The following is a 21,630-nucleotide window of genomic DNA, read 5'->3' as shown; positions in this document are numbered from 1 at the left end:
GCGAGAGGTTCGCCACCCGCATGTAAATTGCTATTATTCATGACAAGTCTCAAAATTAAGCCTAGCTCTGCATGTGCAGCTGATCTTTATCACCAGAGAATGTCTCCCCCCCCCCCCACTTTTTGTATCTGTTTTTGAGGGAGGGCACGGAGAAGACTCTGATTCTTTGTCTGTTGTTTCGGGTGGGTGGGAAAGAAACTAAGCGGAGTGGTGATAGTCAGTGCCTCGGGCAGAAAAGCAATAATAGCAGAACGGCTGCCAGACAGCTTGACGGAGAGGAGGGGCTGGGTGTGTGCTGATGAGATGGAACGGGTGTATGAATGGGCAGAAAGCTCAGTATAGGTTTCAGGTATGCATCAAGGGGCCTGCTACGGCTATTGAAGCGGTGATCATCATATTATTTAAAAAGAGATTTGCTCAAGTGAAGCATTTGACAACTTTTTGCTTTCAATCTAGGAGTGCTTTGCCAGTCTGTTTAGGAAGGGGGAACTCAAGCCGGGTTATGTAAGAGAGCTAGTAAACAGCCTGTGGAAAAAAATGGGATCATGACAGTATGAACTCTGCAAATCTTGGTTTGCAAACTGCAGAAGATTCATATCCAGAATTACCCTCTGGGAGGGTTCTTGGACAGCCTGTTTTGTAAGGCGATAGACCCCTGGCAGAGGTTATTTTTTCTTCTGAATTCAGAAACATGAAACCTCTAGAAAATTGAATGCAACTCTATTGGAGAGTTGTAATTGTGTGCAGATCTTAATTTGAGCTGGGGTTAGCCCCCCTAAATCTGTTTTTAATAAAGCAGAGCATCATGTGTTTCATTGGTGTGTTTCTTGCTATGGGAGGACAATTAGGCATCTCTTACAAACACCTTTTTAAAGGTTTACTCCCTCTCAGGGAACAAGATATATAGTGGATTAGCTTGCCTGCATTAGAGTCATATTTCTAACTGCCTTCTTACTAAGGTGGAAGCTGTGTTTGGACTGCACCACTTCAGCTTGTAGAATACAGGGCTTGCATAATTGTATCCTCCTCCATATTTTTTTTAAAAATCCCTCCCTTTGCCTGGACCTGGTTTCAGCTCTGGCTCTTCACTTTCCCTGTTCCTTGGGGGAGACTTCTGGGAGTACTGGGTGGTCCCCACTTCGGGGGAGGGGTTCTGGCTCTACTGGTTCTTGAACTGGAACTGTAGACAAAGCAGGGAGTCTTCCCTGGGAAGTTCTCGGGTAAAGAGTACCTGAGGTATAGTTAGGTTTACCAGTTGCCTGATGGCAGTGGTCTCCCAGCCCCACACTCAATAATTTGAGGAGCTGATATAGATAGTGACATTCTGGGAATTGCCCCCAGCCTCTGTGACAAAGACCATAGAGATCAGAGGGATTCCTAGAGTGTCATCTGGATGTGGACTCACATCCATTTCCTCTCCACTTGGAAGTCATGCCACATCCTCCAAGATATCATATGCTCTAGCAATTTCTCCAGTCTCTATGGTCTAAATTCCTAGAGGGTCATCTAGAAGTGGTGTCATATTACCTTCCCCAGGCACAGGCCTCAAAATTTCCCAGCATTTGCTAGCACATGGTACACAACCTTAGCATTTGCTAGCGCAGGCCAGGGACCCACGAAGACTCATGTTGAACATGTGCCTTGCTTTCTAGAAAAGAAGAAGCAGAAGAAAAAGAAGCCAATTAATGACTGGAGGCTGCGGAGGAATGCAATTCGACTCACCAACGAGTACACGGTGGAAACGCTGGTGGTGGCAGATGCTGACATGGTCCAGTATCATGGGGCTGACACTGCTCAAAGATTCATCCTTACTGTCATGAACATGGTAGGTTCTATCTTTGTTCCTGGAGCCGAATGTCTAGATCCAAAAGAAGCAAGACGACAATCTTTGGCTTCGAAGTCCATTTTTCATTTTGGTGTAGAAGCATTTTTAAGAACATTGTTTCCTCGGGCTGCGTAGCAAGCTTAGCTGAGGCCATGGAGCCAGTTCAACACTGGAATAGTGTCGTGTTCTTGAGGGAACTATTGTGTTCTGTCTGACTGTGTGTGTTTTGAGGACACAGGCTATTTTCTTACATTAAACATCTCGTTCCTGTACTTATGGGATGATACTGTTAAGCTGTAAAGCACACTCTAAACCATTCCCCAAGTTTCTCTCATGCTTCATATCACCCTTTAGCAAGACTGAGGGCCAAGCTGCAAGTGACGAATGACACTTGAACAGCAAGTGTATTTCTCCCTGTTCACTTGCCCTCCACTCAATCCGCTTGCCGTTCAAGTGTCATTTGTCACTTGTAGCTTGGCCTTGAGAAAGGTAGGGTTATAAGTGAATTAATTAAGTAAGAAACAGAACTTGGGGAAGAGGCTGGTTCAGCTTGAGTTGTCTCCTGTTGAGTTCTGTGGGGAGAAACTAAATGGGGACCCAGTTATGGAGGTGGGGGGATTTCTTCTCTTCCTTCTCCTGGCCACGGATGGCACCACAGGTGTGAAACTTAATTCACAGAGTTGTTATTTTGCAGGTAAAATTGAGGAGGAGAGAACAATGTTGTAAGCTACTTTCGGGTCCCCATGGAGGAGAAAAATGAGGTATACGAATCTAAAAAAATAAATTTGATCTCCACTCCAGTGGGTACACTCCAGTGGGTAAGCCAATGACATCCAGGGTGGTATAGTGGTTAGAGTGTCAGACTAGGATCTAGGAGAGCCAGGTTCGAATCCTCGCTCTGCCATGAAAGCTCACTGGGTGACCTTGGGCCAGTCACACCTTTTCAGTTACACCTACCTCATCAGATTGTTGTGAGGATAAAATGAAGGCGAGGACAATGATGTAAGCCACTGGAGGTGCCCATTGGGGAGAAAGGCAGGTTATAAATGACAACTAAGCTTCAAAGTGTTGATTTAGCAGGCCAAACCTGCTCCTTGCCTTTGGCTTTGGCCTGTCCAATATCTTCAGAGAGGGTTCTCACCATGGGGGCAACATGTATCTTTGCACACAATGACATGTTACTTCCAGCTGAGCCTTCCTATTATTAGAAATAGTTATGTTTTGTTTGGTAGCAGAGATTTCCAGTCAGAAGCATTTCCCCCAACATGAAGTAATTAATCTTCAGGCATTTGAATTGTAGAAAGACAGAAACTACAGTTTACTGAGAGCGAAACGACAAGTGACAAAAGGCACAGGTTGGACACTTGTCAGCTTCCCTCAAGTTTTGATGGGAAATGTAGGCGTCCTGGTCTTGCAGCTTGGCTCTCTGACTGCTGTCCAATGGACTTTTCAACTGCCACTTGTCCAACATTCCGCCAAGCTGCCTACATTTCCCATCAAAACTTGAGGGAAGCTGACAAGTGTCCAACCTGTGCCTTTTGTCACTTGTAGTTCCGCTCTGAGGTAAATTCCATTCAGGGCAATAGCTTGCTTTCCCTGTTACCATGGCAACCTTATGTGGTATCAAGGCTGGATATGGGTGTGTGGATGAGGCCTTCATGGCGGGAGTTCTGAAAAATACACCCTTCCCCTTTGGATAGCCATGAGGCAAGAAGAGAGAATCCGTCCCTAGAGGAGGAGTCAAGAGTTGTTCCCACTTGCTTAACAAGAGAGTGAAGCGCGCACACACGCAGACATATAGTGCGCCCCAATGTGCAAGGCATGCTGAACCTCCTATGACCTAGAGGCCTCTCCAACTGCCTACCACAACTGGCCAACAGTCAACAAGAGCCTCCTATAAGTGTGGACAACCTGTAGGTTTTGGCCTGGCCACAACAGGTTTCTTCTGTTTCGGCTAGCGCGGTAGGATGAAAGTCTGACTGTAAAGAAACCAGAATGTTAATTTTGGCGTGTATGCCAGGATTTACGCAAATGGAGCATTACTTGGGGGGGGGCACTTGGATTTATTAATTTGGCTCTTTGCTGTAAGGCATTACATTGACTGTCAAACCACAGAGTAAGACGTAAAAAGGCTTATTAGCACACACATTACATTTATGGTTGTTTTAAAGTAGGGATTGCTTAAAGCGATTTAATATCTGTTGGTTGAAAGAGAAAAGGGAGCCAGTGTTTCAAAATATGGCTTTATTTTTGCAGCTGGTGAATGAGGATATGAGTTTTTTTTTTAAGAAAAGATGCGTCTCAAAATAAAATAGAATAAAATCCCTTTCAAAAGACACACATAGGATGATGGCCCCTAAGCCAATTCTTGCTTTTAATACCTTTTAAAAATGGCTTTTATCTTGTGCCCAAAAACGAACTTTCAATTATAGCTAGTTAAATGATGAGTACTTAAAATTCTTAAATGATGTTCCAGGAAAACTTTTTAATACAGAATCCTGGGTTTTGTTAAAACTGGGAAGCCATGAGTTGGTGGTGGTGAGAGTTGAATTGAATATTGTCTGTATGGTTGGATTGGGAGAATTATCTTCCTGGGATTGTACCATTTGAGAATGCAAGTGGAAGAATCTTGTAACTATTGAATGTAGGGTTGCCAGCTCCAAGTTGGGAAATTCCTGGAGATCTAGGGGATGAAACCTGGAGAAAGTGGGGTTTAGGGAATTAAATGAGCTTGGCATGGCATAATTCCATAGAGTCCACCCCCCCCAAAGTAGCCATTTTCTCTAGGGGAACTGATCTCTGTTGCCTGGAGACCAGTTGTAATTCCAGGAGATCTCCAGCCACTACCTGGAGGCTGGCAACCCTAATTGAATGCTGCCATGATGGGGCGAACAGTTCAAGCTGAGAAAGCTAACTTGTAAAGAGTTTATCACATGGGATGGATGTACAGTCTTTCTGAGTCCATGGCTCGTCTTAAAGCCCCTGTTCCATGGGTCTTGGTGGAGCTAGGGACAGCTGTTATCGGAAACACGAATGTTTTGCTATATTGGGAACCTGTTCTGTCATAAGTATTGGGAGATGTTTGAAAGCATTTTGCTCTGGTGGGCTCTAACGGCCCTTAGTCAACATTGTAGACCAGATTGGAAGTGTTTGGGAAAACACTTGACAAAGGCAGTAATGGACAGGGAGGCTGCTTTTGGGGTTTGTTTTGTTTTTTTAAAAAGGAATATCCTGTCATCAAACTGGTTAGTGGAAGTTACTTTAGAGGGAACTTAGAAGATGTTTAAAAATTATATAGAGCTGTTTGTATGGGGAGAATCTCCCTGATGTTCTAAAATGTTGTGAGAACCGTGGTGGAGGGTTCTGTCACTTTGCGCTTATTTTACACTGCCGTGCCTCGTGTTCATTGATGAAGTTGGATAAATAATAATCTCATTGTAATATTCTTTCAGCCCTCCCCCAAAAAATTGAGTAACAATGAGCGATGTAATGTTCACCTAAAAGCACTGGTCTGAATGTAAATAGTAGAAGTGCGAGAAGAGGTTTTGACAGTTCGTCCTAAGCAGAGTCGCTTGCTTCTGAGCCCATTGACTTCAATAGGCTTAGAAGGGTGTAACTCTGTTTAGGATTGCACTGTGAGTCTTACACCTAATGGTACCCAAAGGAATAAAAACACAATTCCCAAATGAGAGAAGGGATTAATTTTTAATAAAAGCTTTTGAAGAAAATAATTATTTCCCCAGTGATTCGACCACTAAGAAGCATCTGCAAGTGGAAAGACCAGGTTTAAGAGGCGGATTTAGGGAAACACAGCTTTTCTTCAAAAGTCTAGCATATAAACCTTCCTTTTTAATAATGTTCAAGGGATCGCTAATTTCATGTTACTGCTTGCCTTTTTGGGAGCTCTTAAAGTAATCGCATGGTTCAGCAACAGCTGCGGCAGGACTAAGAATATACACTTACAATTACTTAGCTGGCCCTGTGGTCTTTCCTGAAATAGGGGCATGTTCATTTCAAAACCAAAATGAAAGTATACATCTGTTTTAAAAAGTAATTATTTAGGTCAACCGAACAGCAAATTACAGAGGGAAAATTCCTGTAATGTTACTCTTCTATGGTTTTAGAAATCTGGACTTTCTCTTTCTTCAAAGGAAAAAAAGGGGGTTAGAAAACCACTCTAAATTGTAGCTCAGGTTTTAGACTCTTAGGAAGCACGTGGGGTCCTACTGAACATTTAAAGATGCCTGGAGTTTATTATAATTGGTTAGTTAGCTGATTTTGTATGCTTTCACACACTTTGGAGAATGCACTTCCAGTTAGCGTTCAGTGCTCTTTTTAGCAATCGTTTACAAGTAGATTTTTCTGTTCCACACAGAAAAATCTATTTGCAAACAATTGTCAAAGTGCTCTGTAAGAGCATTATCCAACATGTATGAAAGCAAGCCACTGGCTGATTTCACACACGTTGGATAATGCACTTCCAATCCTCTTTAGAGATCATTTGGAACTAAATTTTTCAAGTGTGAAACAAAAAATCCACTTCCAAACGATAGCTAAAGTGCATTGAAAGTGCATTATCCAACATGTGCGGAATCAGCCACTGTCTCACAATACTATTGGTTGCTGTTACAGAAAGATAAGGTGGTTCTCTGTCATTCAAACAAGACAAACTACAAGTCCTAAATCGCAAGACCTGAATTTTGTAGGAATATCTGTTCTTCATTAAAAAAAAAAATCCTGGCTTTCTCAGTAGGGCCAAGGCAAGTGAACCTGGGGTAAATGTCAAAGGGTGGATTTTACAGGAGGTGGGTGATGGAATTAGGGTGGAATCTGGGAGGATGGGAATCAAATCGTTATGAGTTATGAGTTATGAGTTACCCTGTCAGATGTAATGTTTATTGATTTTACTGATCGGGCCAGTACAAAATTCAAGCTGAAAGGGCAAGCCCCCTAGGGTTGGTTATTCACAATATGGGGTGTATTGAAAGATGAGGGAACTTTCTCACTGCTTCTAGACCGCCCTGATGGATGTTCCAAGGATTTTTCTAGATGTGGGGCAGTCCCTCCATGTTTTTAACTAGGGTAAAGGTAAAGGTAGTCCCCTGTGCAAGCACCTAGTCATTGCTGACCCATGGGGGACATCATATCACGACGTTTTCTTGGCAGACTTTTTACGGGGTGGTTTGCCATTGCCTTCCCCAGTCATCTACACTCTACCCCCAGGAAACTAGGTACTCATTTTACCGACCTCAAAAGGATGGAAGGCTGAGTCAACCTTGAGCCGGCTACCTGAACCCGGCTTCCGCCAGGATCGAACTCAGGTCACGAGCAGAACTTGGGCTGCAGTACTGCCGCTTACCACTCTGCACCACAGGGCTCTTAACTAGGGTAAAGTAGGGTTATCTCATAGGAATTTCAAAATAAATGTGTGATAATAGCATTCGTGGGGCAGTGGCTGCTGTTACGAGAAAGGGGGGGAAATAGCTTGTGTGCACAAGTACTTTGATGAACATCGGTTAGTTCTTTGAATCTGAACCAGATTGTTAGTCCAGCCTGCTAATGCCAGGAAGTCATTTCCATATTTTTGTGAATCTTTCCCAAAGGTATACTGGTTGGCTCTTGGGGAAAATGTTACATTGGTGTGTTTATCTGTATGTGGTCAAGTTATATTGAGCAAACAGTAAAAGTGACGTATGAACCTGTGGTATACTGAACCAGACCATTGGTTCATCAAGATCAACATTGTTACTCATGCTGGCGGCAGCTCTCACGCAGCGGTTTTTAACATCACCTATTACCTGATCCTTTTGAACTTGGAACCTTCTGCTTGCTAAGCAGATGTTCTAACACTGAGAGCCAAGCTACAAGTGACGCCTTACACAGGTTGGACACTTGTCAGCTTACCTCAAGTTTTGATGGGAAATGTAGGCGTCCTGGTTTTACAGCTTGGCTCTCCATTACAGCTGCAAGACCAGGATGCCTACATTTCCCATCAAAACTTGAGGGAAGCTGACAAGTGTCCAACCTGTGTCAGGCATCACTTGTAGCTTGGCTCTGAGCCCTGAGCCCTCCAGGGACAGCTGCTTTGGATCCTGTTCTGAAGGGGAAAGAAAGCACTGGAGCCTTCTTGTGTTTTTTTTTGCTACCTGTTTATTTACAAAGACACTTGCTGAGGAAAGAGGAACAGGGAATCATCTGGAAGAATAACACTAGTCTTTAAAACCAGCCCCTCCTTTCCAGCTGGCAGCAAAATATAAACTTCCGTTCTCTTAGCTGAGTACATTCCAGGCAAATTAGCTGAAACTGTTTAAAAAATGAAGCTATTAAGCATATAGAGGAACAAACTGTATTGAGGCAGGATTGGCTTCTTTTAAAAAAAAAAAACCTCCTGTCTCACCAATCAATTTTTCCTTTGAGAGGGCTAAAACACACATGACCAAAGGTGATCCAGTAACTGTTATCTATGTGGACATCCCAAAAAGGTTTTGGCAAAGTCCAGGGCTTTTTTTCTAGGAAAAGAGGTGGTGGAACTCAGTGGGTTGCCCTCGGAGAAAATGGTCACATGGCTGGTGGCCCCGCCCCCTGATCTCCAGACACAGGGGAGTTGAGATTGCCCTCCATCTAAACTCCCCTCTGTCTGGAGATCAGGGTGCGGGGCCACCAGCCATTTTCAAGAGGTTCCGGAACTCCGCTCCACCGCGTTCCAGCTGTAAAAAAGCCCTGACAAAGTCCCTCCCCAAAGGCTCCTGAGTAGCAGTCATGGAATAAAAGGATGGGTCCTTTTGTGGACTTGAAACTGGTTAAATGAGGATGCAGACAATAGGCATAAGTGGCCAGTTCTCCCAGTGGTGGAAAGTAAACAGTAGGATTCCATAGAGATTGGTACTGGGAACGGAGCTATTTAAATAGTTTGGAAATGTTCTGCATTGGGGGCGGAGTTTGCATACGATGCCAAATTATCCAGTATTATGAGAACCAGAGGAGACTGTGAAGAGCTGGAGAGGATCTCTGTAAAAGTAGACACAATAAAGCTTTGTAAAATTATTCCTAGGGTGGAAAAAGTAGACAGAAGGAACTTTCTCACTCTCCTATAATACTAGAACTTGCAGGCACCCAGAAAAGTTGATGAGCAATAGAATCAAGAATGCCCAAAAAATGCTTCTTCACTAAAAGAGGAATTAAATGGTGGAATCCCTGCTACAGGACATCCACAAGTTGAGTTGGCTCAATAAGGGGATGAGCTAGATACATGAAGGAAAGGTCCATGAATGATGAACATTAGCTGTGATGACCAAATAGAGCCTCCGTGGTCAAAGGCCGACCAATGCCTGGGAACAACAGCAGAGTGAAGTTTTTGTCTCCATGTCTTTCTTGTAGACTTTCCTGGAGCATTTGGTTTTCCACTGTGTGAAATAGGATGCTGGACTTGAGGGATGGCTTGGTCCATTATGGCTGCTCTTAGTGTTATTACAGGCAAATTAGTTGCTTGGTACCTTGGTTAGATCTCTCCCCCACATTCCTTAAGATTTCTTCTGCGCTTTAGCCAACTAGGTGGTTACAGATACTTTAAGAGCAGAACCACAAGTGACAAAAGGCACAGATTGGACACTTGTCTGCTTCCCTCAAGTTTTGATGGGAAATGTAGGCATCCTAGTCTTGCAGCTTGGCTCTCCGACTGCTGTCCAATGGACTTTTCAACTGTCACTTGTCCAACATTCCGCCAAGCTGCCTACATTTCCCATCAAAACTTGAGGGAAGCTGACAAGTGTCCAACCTGTGTCAGGTGTCACTTGTGGTCCCGCTCTGAGGGCCAAGCTACAAGTGACGCCTGACACAGGTTGGACACTTGTCAGCTTCCCTCAAGTTTTGAGGGGAGCTGTAGGCATCCTGGTCTTGCAGCTTGGCTCTCCGACTGCTGTCCAATGGACTTTTCAACTGTCACTTGTCCAACATTCCGCCAAGCTGCCTACATTTCCCGCCAAAACTTGAGGGAAGCTGACAAGTGTCCAACCTGTGCCTTTTGTCACTTGTGGTTCTGCTCTACGTTGGATTTATTCCCGTCAGTGAAGCTGCCATAAGTGGACACCCATCTAATCTGCTTTTCTAGGTGACACCATGGGGTGCCAGGATGAGGAGAAGAGTCAGGAGTTTCCAAAGCCTTGGGGGATACCAGAATGCTTCAGTATATACATTTATCATATTTTGGACGAGTGGCTCCATGCATTAAGCCATAAGCTGTGTTGTGTGCTGAAGAACATGCAAGCTGTTTCTTTTAGTGAACATCTTTCTGAAGCATGATATTCTGACTTTGAGCTGATGGTGTGTTGTTACCCTCCCCCTCCTAGGTATACAACATGTTTCAACACCAAAGCCTTGGAGTTAAAGTTAACATTCGAGTGACCAAACTTGTGCTGCTTCGGAGCCGTCCTGTAAGTTCCAACAAGGGGTTTATTCAACTGTTTAGAGCTGTGTGTGTCTTTCAATCAATTGCTTAAAGGTGTTTGTTGTTGTTGTTGTTGCTTCTTGCTTCAAGCGTACAGTTGTGGGCTGTTTGTGGTTATGGGCTGTTTGGCTTCCCTTTTTTTTGGCGCCTTTTCTGGGTCCACAGAAAGTGTATTCTCAGAAAAGGTGCTGAAAAAATGGAAGCCAAATAGCATGCAACTGTTTTGAAAATGGAGACATCTGGATTCCTGGGGAAAAGATGCCAGTGTTCCATGAGTGGGCTGTCCCTATAAGAATGTGTGGAAACAGCCCTAGTCTGAGAGGGGAAAGTATATTGATTTGATATGAATGACCTTTAGTTAATACTCTGTTGATAGCCCAGGATGTGCTTTATGGCCTGTTGATTTGCCACCTAGGTTGACTCTGCTTTTCCTTCTCCAATTCTCATTTGTTTCCCAAAGGCCAAGCTGTCCATTGGGCATCATGGGGAAAGATCGCTGGAGAGCTTTTGCCATTGGCAAAATGAAGAGTTTGGCGGTGCAAAATACCTTGGAAATAATCAGGTTCCTGGTGCACGCGATGACACCCTTCCAGTGGATGCCGCTGTCTTTGTTACCAGGTAGGTACTTCCTTCAGACAGATTTTCTATTGCTTCTTTTCCCCTGACTCCATCTTGCTGTCTCTTGGTGTCAGGGCCAGGTCTAGTTTTGGGGAGTAAACAATTTATTTTATTTACTTCATCTATACATTTACATCTTCCCAGGGGTCATTTCGTAGAAAAAGAGCTGGAGGGACTCATTAGCATATGCCACACCCCTTGACAGCACCGGAAGTGTGTCATTAGCATAATTGATTTGCATATGCCACACTCCCTAGCATCACCTATCCTGGCTGTTTTGGACCCAACCCTGGCCATTCAGGGCCGAAATTGGGCCCAAAATCACAAAAATGGTCTGGAAATGGCCAAAAAGGGGCCCAAAATGCTCAGGATCGGGCTGCTGCTGAACAGGAGAGTGATCCACCACCCGTCAGAGGCCCGATCCGGGCTGTTTCGGCCCCAATCCATGCCAAAACGGGCCCAAAATGGCTGAGAGTCAGGTAGGCAGGGCCACCTGTCATGTGACCTCTTTGGGGAACTGCCAGAACTGTGTTCTGGCGCATTCCCCCTCAAAATGAGCCCTGCATCTTCCCAGTGGGAACTAGGGTTGCCAGCTCCTGGTTGGGAAATTCCTGGAGATTTGGAGGTGGAGTCTGGAGAGGGCGGGGTTTGGGGAGGAGAGGGACTTCAGCTGGCTATAATGCCATAGAATCCATCTTCCAAGGCAGCCATTTTGTCAACCGGAGATCAGTTGTAATTCCGGGAGATCTCCAGCCACCATCTGGAGGCTGGCCACCCTAATGGGAACCCCAGGTGGCCTACATTGTTCTCCTCTCCTCCATTTTATCTTCACAACAATTCTGTGAGGTAGATTTGGCTGAAAATGTATGACTGACCTAAGCTCACCCAGCAAGCATCCATGACAGAGCGGGAATTTGAAAATAGTTATCGCAGAGTCTAGTCTGCATCTCCAACTGGTGCACCATACTAGTGAGGTGCCGGACAATTTCTACACTGTCTTTCCATCCCAAAGGGCCTATAGTGTGACTCACTAATGTATGTGGTAAGAAAAATAGCCCAGAGCATGTTTTAATATGCTCAATAAAGCAGGATGAAACCAACAATGGAATCGTTCATGGGTTCTGACCAACATCCAGAAGACCCAAAGGGAACCAATCTAATGATGTTCTCTCAAAAAGATCTTCCACAGTGAGGGTGCCACTGCTAAGAAGATTCTGTTTTGTTGGCATTTGCATAAATCCAGAAAGTTGAGGTGCATGGAACAAACAGGAGCCCCTTAGTGCACACAGATACTTTAGCAGAATTTCTGGGAAGTCAGGTATAAATTCCCCCCAAATAAATACAGGATCAGGAGTTTTCTTAGATAGCTTAATTAAATAAATTGCTATCTCTTAATCAAATTCTATCCCTATTTTAAATCCATTATTTTGTTCTCATTTGCCCTCATAGCAAAATTCTGATTAGATTTCTCTCCCCTCCTCATCCCACACTTAGGAATTTTTAAAGTTTGGTTTTTGGAGCAAGGACCGAAGGCACAACACACTATTAACCTTCTCCCCTCTCTCCCCCAGGTGATTTACAAATCAAACCAAAATGCTGGGAGTCTTGCTAAAACTTTTGCAGCTAGTTATTTGGCTGGGGGGTGGGGAGAAAACACAGGCTGTCAGGATCGTCTCTGAATCAGACGGATTGGAGATGTTTGTAATAAAAAATAATCGCTGGGGAGCTCCATCTGTCACTGCTTTAGTTCAAGGATGGGACAATTTGCTGGCCTTGTGAGAGAATTGGGCATTGCACCAATGCTCGGCTTCAGCAAAACCACATTTCCCCAGCAAAATAAGCCTGCCGTATGTTGTTGCAGCCCTTCCCTTCCTGTATGTTACTTTTTTTCCTGTACCGTTTGAACTTTCCCCTGCATAGAGGAAAAGGACAGTGCGTTGGTTGGAAGACCTCTTGGCTCTGCTGGTTTGGTGCCTACGGCACAAAAATTCAGCATGTTTGGCTGTGTGAAGCCTGTCTGTGTATGTGTGCGGTGAATACGGGCAAGCACACATGTGTGTTTTTAAACGTTGGCTTTCAAAGTGTGTAAGTGTGTGTGTGTATGTGTCTGGATACTCCCCAGACTGTACAGATGTGCTGGTGGCAGAGGCTGTGGAAGTGACTATGCGTCCAGCTGAAATGGCTAAGCCAGGAAAAATCAGGAACTGGGTTTCCAACAGCTGGAGTCTGGCTGTTTTGTTTTGTTTTTGTTTTTACCTCCAGAACCAAGCCTTTTTAAAGTTCAGCCTCTGAAAAAGAACTTTGAAAACAAACTTCACTGTGGTGGGATTTGTTTGCACAAAGACCTTTGGTCACCGCTTGTCCCACTCTGGCTACCAGTCTTGGGGCCGGAGGTGTCATGCAAATTATTTCCTGAAAGGCATCTTTTTCTTAGTTTGAGATCTGCCATGTGTGAGGGCCAAACTAGATGATACCGCATCCCCGTGGCAGGCTGAGGACGCAGTATTGTCTAGTTTAGCCCCGAGGACAGCTTGGTGGAGCATTTTCATAGAAGAGATGTGCTAAAATTGTTTAAGAAATTTTGCGATCAAAACTCTTTTTTGCTTCCCTGGAAATCCCACGGATGTTTCCTTGTGCAGGAATCATTCTAGTCCTAAGCTTTGGTAGATTTGCCACACTGTGTAGGGTTTTCCTGTCCAAACCTGGATTCCCCAACGAGATATTCATGCTCATAAGAGATTGGGTGTGGAGAGTGCTGTCAAGTCATAGCTGACTTATGGCAACCCCTGGTGGAGTTTTCAGGGCAAGAGACTAACAGAGGTAGTTTGCCATTTCCTGCCTCTGCAACCCTAGTCTTTGTTGGAGGTCTCTCATCCAATTACTAACCAAGGCTGTCCCTGCTTACCTTCTGAGATCTGATGAGATCAAGCTCACCTGCACTATCCAAGTCAAGACGAATGAAATCCTGCCCTTGAGCCATCCAGGTCAGGGCAGTTGGATGGGTAACTGGCATTAATATGAAACACCCCCAAGAATTTTGCTGGCTCTGTTGCACGCTTCTCTTGCATCCCTCCAAATTCTTGAAATGGGTCTCCTGAACAGACTGTTCAAATTCATCTCGAAACATCATGAAATGCAAAGTATACTTGCAACTTGAATAACAGGCTATTACTGAAATTGCGTATATCGGATGTTAAGTAAGTCTTGGGATCAAGAGGACGCTAGAAATGCTTCTGGTCATGTGACTGAAGTGGTAGAGCCAGGAGATGGTGGACTAGATCCTGCCCATCAGATTGCAGGTGGCAAATGACATTTTTAACATTTTCTATGTAAAAATCAAATAATCTTCCACATAGAAAGCTAGCACAGCAGAAAAATGGCTGAGCATGAATGTTGGTATGTTATTTCTTTCATTTATGGAGATTTTTTAAATAAAACATGAGGAAGCTTTAAAAAGAACATTTTGCAGCTTGAATGGGCATAGTCTTCTTTATCAGCATATTTATTTTAAATTTGCCTATTTTTAATATTTGTCCCCAATGAGATCCCAAAGCAGCTTGCAACATCATTCTTGCCTCCTCCATTTTAGCATCACAACAACCCTGTGAGGGAGTTTAGGCTGAAAGTGTGCTACTGGCCCAAGGTCATCCAGCAGACATCCATGGCAGAGTGGGGATTCTAACCCATTTTTCCCAGATCCATGCCTGACACTAACCACTACACTGCGCTGCCTCTCATTGAACTGCATGCATGGATCTAACCTCAGAGCCAACTTTCAAGTTACACAGAATGAAGTGGCAGTGATTCTTCAGAATTATTTATGGTCCGACGGTTAGAATCAAATCCCCACTCTTCTATGACACTTACAGAATAACTTTAGTTTGTCACTTTCTCAGCCTATCGTACTTCACATGGTTGTTGTTAGTCTGAGTATAAAATGGAGGCAGGGAGAACAAGGTTTGGGTGCCCATTGGGCCAAAAGTGCAGTCTGGCTCTATAAATATTGCTTGTGCCAATCCAAACTGTTGAGGTTGTAGTTTTTTTCAGTGCTTCCTCCATATAAAGAATGCCTTGTGCACAAGTACAGGTGTAGCATAGCTTTCCAATATGCTAGTGCTTATATCTCTTGTACAGGGATACAACCCAGAATTTGACCTCCTCTTTCGGTGTAATGGCCTTTAGTCAATGTGTTCTGGTTGCATTTCCTCCCGAAGCTAGCTTAGGAGAATTCAGAAGGCACTGTGGGGTTCAAGGCATGAAATTATTTCCCACTCCCTGTGGTCAAACACAGATGGGTTAATTTGTGTTCCATTATTGACAGCATGGAGCACGGATTGCTTGGAGCCGCCAGCCCCCCCCCTTGTCATCTTCAGGGTACCTCTGGAGTGATGAAAGAAGTAGAAATGTGCTTTTATTTGCGATGCTCGTGAGCCCTTAGGGGAAAGTTTTTTTCCAACTAGTGCCGCCTGCCACTTACTCCAAAGTTCACAATAAAAAGCATCTGTTTGATTTACCAGTTTATATAACATAGTAAATCCTTAAATAAACTTCTGTCGAGCTGGCGCTGGGAACTCCTGCAAGGGGGCTTGCGCCAGCTGGGTGAAGAGCAAAATGTCATCAGCCGCCTTGTGGAAAGGTTTGTCTTTCAAGCAACCAGACATGATAGAGCAGCCCTGAATTCTTTTGGTTCGCTGAGAGTAGCTTTTGCATCTGTCTTGCTTCTGCCTGAATTAGATTGTTTTTGATGACTGTCATGAAGGAGGGAGGGCAGTGGTGAGTGAGCTCCTCAAAAAATGAAAAAAGAAAGAGATGAAGTGACGGAGTCCCTTTCTAATTCTTGTGCATTTCATCACTGAGGGCAAAGGTGTAACGGTTGGTAGGGCAGGCAGGGAATTGTTCTCACTGTATCCTGTCCAAGAGAACCTATTTTTCCTTCATGATCTTTTCTGAAGCTCTGGGGGAAAAATGGGTGCTACATATTTACGACAAAAGCGAGCCATGAACTGCTCGCTTATAAATTCACCCCCTTCTCCAGAGCTTTAAAAACAGCAGGAGAGGAACAAGTAAAGGAATTAATGTACATGCAAAGCTAAAATCAAACTGTGGAAAGCTCATCCGAAACAGGGAAGGGAGAGAGTTGAGAGTTGATCTTGAGTCCCACTTGCTACAACACTTACCCGGGTCGTTTCCACAGGTCCTAACATCGCGCAACACTCATGGAACGAGAACGTCTTCTTGGTGCAATTTCTGACGTCATCGTGCCACGATCCCGTTTTCGTGTTGCGATGACATCAGAAATCACGCCAGGAAGAAGTCCTCATTCCGAAAGTGTTGCACGACGTTAGGACCTGTGGAAATGACAGATTGTTAGGGCTGAGAAAGCTGGGCTTATTGCGTGACAGCAGAACTTGCCATGGCTTCGTTTTTAATCTAAGGGCCAAACTACAAGTGACGCCTGACACAGGTTGGACGCTTGTCAGCTTCCCTCAAGTTTTGATGGGAAATGTAGGCAGCTTGGCGGAATGTTGGACAAGTGACAGTTGAAAAGTCCATTGGATAGCAGTCGGAGAGCCAAGCTGCAAGACCAGGATGCCTACATTTCCCATCAAAACTTGAGGGAAGCTGACAAGTGTCCAACCTGTGTCAGGTGTCACTTGTAGCTTGGCTCTTAGTGTCCTGTTTAGAACTTTCCAGTGGATAAGTTGATATGGTAATGAAGCTTATCTCCTCAAACCCACCCACCCCTTGGTAATTGTTGTTCATATTAATCATACCTTTCCTCAAGGAGGTCAGAGCAGTAAACATAGAGGGGTGTGTTCTCACAACAGTTCTGTTAGGTGGGTTACACTGAGAGAATGTGGCTGGCTTGCTGTCGCCCAGTGAACTTTGAAGATGTGGGGAGATATGAGCCCATCTCTTTGATGCAAGACGCTTGCTACCATACCATGTGAGCTGTCCGGTAACTGGCGTTTCCCTGTTGGTTCATATACCCATTGCATGGTTTACTATAGAGCTAACCAACTTTCCTGAGTCTGAGGGCACCTTTGGAATTTGGAGAGGGGGTGGTGAGCACTACCCCAAAATGGCTGCCGCAAGGGGCGGAGCCAAACCCAGAATGGCTTCTGCAGGAGGCATAGCCAAACGCAATACCTCTTTGCTTTGCAGAAACATTGCAGAAGAATAAAAAATGAAGGAAAGCCTGAGGGGGGTAAAAAAAAGAAAGAATAACAAAGGGGGAATGGGAACAACAAGCCCAATTGCTTACCAGTCCTCATGATTTTCCATTGGCTGTGGCTGCTATTGTAGCCATGGAAACCCCTTTCATTTGAATATGATCAACCAATAGCCAGCCATACCTTACAATAACCCTGCCCACTTTCTGAAAATCTTAGCGGATGCCAGGAGAAGTACTGGAAGGCAACATGGCACCCACATGTGCCACACTGTGGAACTCTGTATTAATATATGGCCAAAACCTAACAGTGAAATCCTAGACTGTTACACTTGTCTAAACGGATAGGTGTTTAGGATTCTGCTGAAAATCTCTTTACTCTCCTGTTGTGGCGCTCATGAAATGTTCTTTCCCTTCTTAGCTGTACCCACATAATATGACACAGCTTTAAAAAAGCGTCCTTTGTTTCCTTTACATGCACGCTTGCACTAGATACATAAAATTAAATATACAATTGTATGTACAAGTTTGCATGTTCTAACGTTTTAGGATTCGACAGGGAAGTTGGGAGAAATGCTAAAAGGGACACTTGGAGCGTTCTGAGACTACATTTCCAATTGAGTATAATTATGGTTGTTTCTATTATTTTTAGGACAGATTTTTGTGTCCACAAAGATGAGCCCTGTGACACGGTGGGTAAGTAACTGATGTAGCTTGTGTATTATCAGCACTGCTCTTATTTTAAAATTAATCTCACCAAATTCAGGCATTGTTTTCTTTGTCATTTCTTCCATCTCATGGGAATTATTTTTTCATGTCTTCTGTTCCTCTGACTAAACCAGGCAACTGCTTCACCTCTGCATTTGTTTGGTTGGCATTCTCTTCAAATAGTTGTCCGATTATACATTTGCGTCATTAAGGGCATTTTGAATGCTTGATAGCTCTGGCTACCTTGCAATGTTTGCTTGTTAGGAAGTATGGAATGTCCTGGGACTACAGGGAAGAAAACAATACTTTGAGTGAAAACGACAAGGTAATTGACCAAACAGAACAGGCAAGGCATTGCTTTAAGTGCAGTCAGTAATTCTGTACCCAAACTTCAACAATTGTTTCTGTTCCGTAACTGACCTGAACAGCTTGTGACCCAGGCTGCATGACATATATAACCTCCTAGTTTTGCTTGTTGCAGCTTCAAAAACTGGGCAGGTTTCAAGCCACTGGCAAACCTTGGTGTGATGGCTAGTACGTTGACTTCAGCTTGTTGAGATATAAGTTGTGTAGACCTGCCATGGACGGTGATAGAAAACAGTCAATAGTGCTGAAGAGCTAAATGTGACTCCGGAATCCATTATTACTCTTTTATTGTCCCCACAGACCATTATGTGCCAAAACTTTTTGAGAGTTGTCTACTCTGCAAACTTACTTCGGCTTTCTACCAGTTTAGAAATCGTGGTTTGATCTGACAACAGCTGAATATTGTAGAGAAGCGAGCGGTGATGAGAGTTTTGTTAAGAGATATGCAGCCCCCTTTAGTAAATTACAGTTCCCAAAGTTGGGTAGAGGGAATGAGAATTCAACCAGGTTGAATAGATACGCTGTATAGGTTAGATGTCATTGAAGCAGGGAAGGTGATATTTGCCTATTCCCCCTTCCTGGAGCAGACCTCCAGTCCCCTCAAGCTGTTCCTAGGAGTTCTCCCCCTGCCCCCCCGGGAACAGCTTTTAGGGAGTATTTTGGTCTGCCGGTGGGGAGGGGAGAATCCCAGAAGTTGGATTTCTGTCTCCAGAAATTGTAGGCAGGATTCATGTCTATGAGAGTGAATTTCGTCTGTCATACTTCACTTACCCCAAGCAGTAATGAAAGGGCCAGTTTCCAGTGCTGGGACCCCTTTTGGTGGGCCTTCTTTAATTTGCAGATTATCTCTTTATAGAGTTCACTCTAACCCCCCCCCCCCCCCGGCCACCTGTAAATGTAGGATGCGTGATTTATAACAATAATCCGTTCGATTTTTGGGTTGTCTGACAATTGATTACCTTACTTCTACTTCTACAATGTAATAGTTGAATGCTTATACATGATGGGGGTCAAACACCAGCCCTCAGAAATACATTGTGTGTGTGTGTGTGTGTGTGTGTGTGTGTGTGTGTGTGTGTGTGTGTGTGTGAGTTTTATAACTCCTATATCTGTATAGTCAATTCAATTCAAATACCTTTAACGGCATACAAAGATCTAAGACAGCAAACAGGTCACTATAAAATTACATAAAATATCAGAAGTTAATATATTTATACAAAACTTGTATGAATCTTAAGCACACCCACTAAAAACTCTGCAACCACTTTAGATATCGCTGTATCATTATCCTTTAACAGAAAAAGACAAAAAGATAGATTGTTCTGGCGTTCAATACATTTTGGCAACCTCTCAAACAGTATTCTCCGCAACTTATCATATAAATGGCATTCCAAAATTATATGCTGGATGGTATCTGGGCAGTTGGCTCCACACAAACAATGTCTTTCTGAAAAGGGGCCTCGCTGGTATCTCCCCTGAAGGACATTGGAGGGAAAGGCATTTAGTCTGGCCAACATAAAGGCCCTACGACAGCCTGGGGTCTCAAGATAAAAGTACTGCGGAATTCTGCCAACATATGTAGTCAATCCTAATTGACTGCACTGACCACGCCCAGGAATACTGATCCCTTTTCAAATAGGTTAAAAGACTAGAAGATTCGGCTCTAAAATAAATTTTGAGCCAAAATTTAAAGGTAGTGATCCAAGCCCTTGTCTCAATCTGTATAGAAATCTGATGCTTATTTTTGGAAAGTAGGAATTTTTGCAGTTTCTTGGGAATTATGAGCACCTGCAAGAGAGAAGCTAAGCCTGAATTTGGACCTTGGAGACACATTCCAGTCTTTCCTTCCCTGTCCATGCATTGTCAAAAGGCAACTGCATTGCAGCTCACCTTAAGTGCAATGTATTATAAAACACTAAATGATTTTAGGTGCTCCATAAATAAAATATGCTGATAAGCTTGTGATTGATGCCAATAGATCCAGGATTCACTTGGTGTTAATCTTTTCAAATAGTGTGTGTGAGGGGGGTGGGTGGGTTGTAACTTTCAGGAAGTCTCAGACAAATGCTGTGAATCCTGCCCATGATTATTTGGAACTATTTATTTATTTAAAAATTAGCCGCCTTTCTACTGTATGGCACTCAAAGCAGATTACACAAAAATACATTAAAAAGCTCAATTTAAAATCAGTCTAAAACTGTCAATCAAATGCAGTTCTAAATAGACCTGTCAGAATGTTCCTCCTAAAGATCAAAAGTGAAGGGGCTAGGCACGCCTCCTCGGGGAAGTCATTCTGTAATCATGGGGCTGTCACTGAAAAGGCCCTTTCTCATGTGCCCTCCAGATGAGCTTCAATTGACAGGACAGTCAAGAGGGCCTCATACAGTGATCTTAACTTCCAGGGAGGAATGTATGGGAGAAGATGGTCCTCCAGGTATTCCGGTTCCAAGCCATGTAGGATTTTAAAGGACAAAAGGAGAAGTTGCATTGAACTTACTTGCATTGCATTAAACTTACGTATCTGCTTTTTATGGGAGAGGCTGTGGCTCAGTTGTAGAACCTCTGCTTTGCATTCAGAAGGTCCCAGGTTCAATCCCAAGCGTTTCCATTAAAAGGACCAAGCAGTTGGTGATGTGAAAGACCTCTACCAGAGGTCCTGGAAAATGGATGTTAGCTAGAGACAAGACTGATGTGAGACCAATGGTGTGCCCCAATATAAGGCAACTTCATGTGCTGTCCATGTATGAGCTGCACAAAGTTTGGGTGGCTTGCAAGTGATTGCTAATAAGAGTGTGATCTTTTATAACAACCCATTCTTTCACAGGACTTGTTCTCATATGACAATGTGGAGTTTGAGGCCATGTGTTTTTTCAATAAGTTTCAAATCCAGAAAAAAAACCCCAGAGGTTAGAGGGTCCAGCTAGGGTCTGGGAGACCCAGATTTGAATCCCCATTCTGCCTTGGAAGCTCGCTGGGTGATATTGGGCAAGTCAGACACTCTCAGCCTAACCTACCTCACAAGATTGTTGTGTAGATAGAATGGAGGAGAGGAAATGGATGTACACGTAGGAAGCTGCTTTCCACTGAATCAGACTATTGATCTAGCAAGGTGTGTACTGTCTACTCTGACTGTCAATAAGTCTCTAAGATCTCGGACAGAGGTCTTTCACATCACCTACTTTTTTTCCCCCCACATCACCTACTTTTTAACTGGACATGCCAAGGATTGAAAAAGGGACCTTTTACATGCACAGCAGAGGCTTTTTCACTAAGCCACAGTCCCTCTCCCCAAAGTAAGCTGCTTTGGGTCCCCCTTGGGGAAGAAAGATGAGGATAAATGAATGAATAAATAAATAAAATAAGTGTCCCTGTGAACACAGAAATGTTGGTGTAGTAGAAGAATAACCAGTGCTGAATGGGCCTAGATTTCCGCCCTCCTCCCCAAATCCCATCCTAAACATACAGCCTCACGTGAAAGAAAAATGTCTCTTATTTCTG

The 21,630-nt window shown here is 43.9% G+C and overlaps 1 protein-coding gene across 3 annotated transcripts in view; it reads left to right on the top strand.

Moving 5' to 3' along the window:
- ADAMTS17 (ADAM metallopeptidase with thrombospondin type 1 motif 17) overlaps positions 1–21,630 on the top strand; it is a 193,174-nt gene that overhangs the window by 25,188 nt on the left and 146,356 nt on the right. For all 3 annotated transcript variants that reach the window (XM_055002638.1, XM_055002639.1, XM_055002637.1), the window contains exons 4-7: positions 1,653–1,825; positions 10,171–10,254; positions 10,729–10,886; positions 17,711–17,754. In XM_055002638.1, coding sequence (XP_054858613.1) covers positions 1,653–1,825; positions 10,171–10,254; positions 10,729–10,886; positions 17,711–17,754 — 459 coding nt within the window. The remainder of the gene's footprint in view (positions 1–1,652; positions 1,826–10,170; positions 10,255–10,728; positions 10,887–17,710; positions 17,755–21,630) is intronic.

Source organism: Eublepharis macularius, chromosome 18 (assembly GCF_028583425.1).
Source record: "Eublepharis macularius isolate TG4126 chromosome 18, MPM_Emac_v1.0, whole genome shotgun sequence".
In the NCBI taxonomy this organism is placed as follows: domain Eukaryota; kingdom Metazoa; phylum Chordata; class Lepidosauria; order Squamata; family Eublepharidae; genus Eublepharis; species Eublepharis macularius.
The sequence above is the reverse complement of the archived record's forward strand: the minus strand, read 5'-3'. Positions and strand labels throughout refer to the sequence as shown.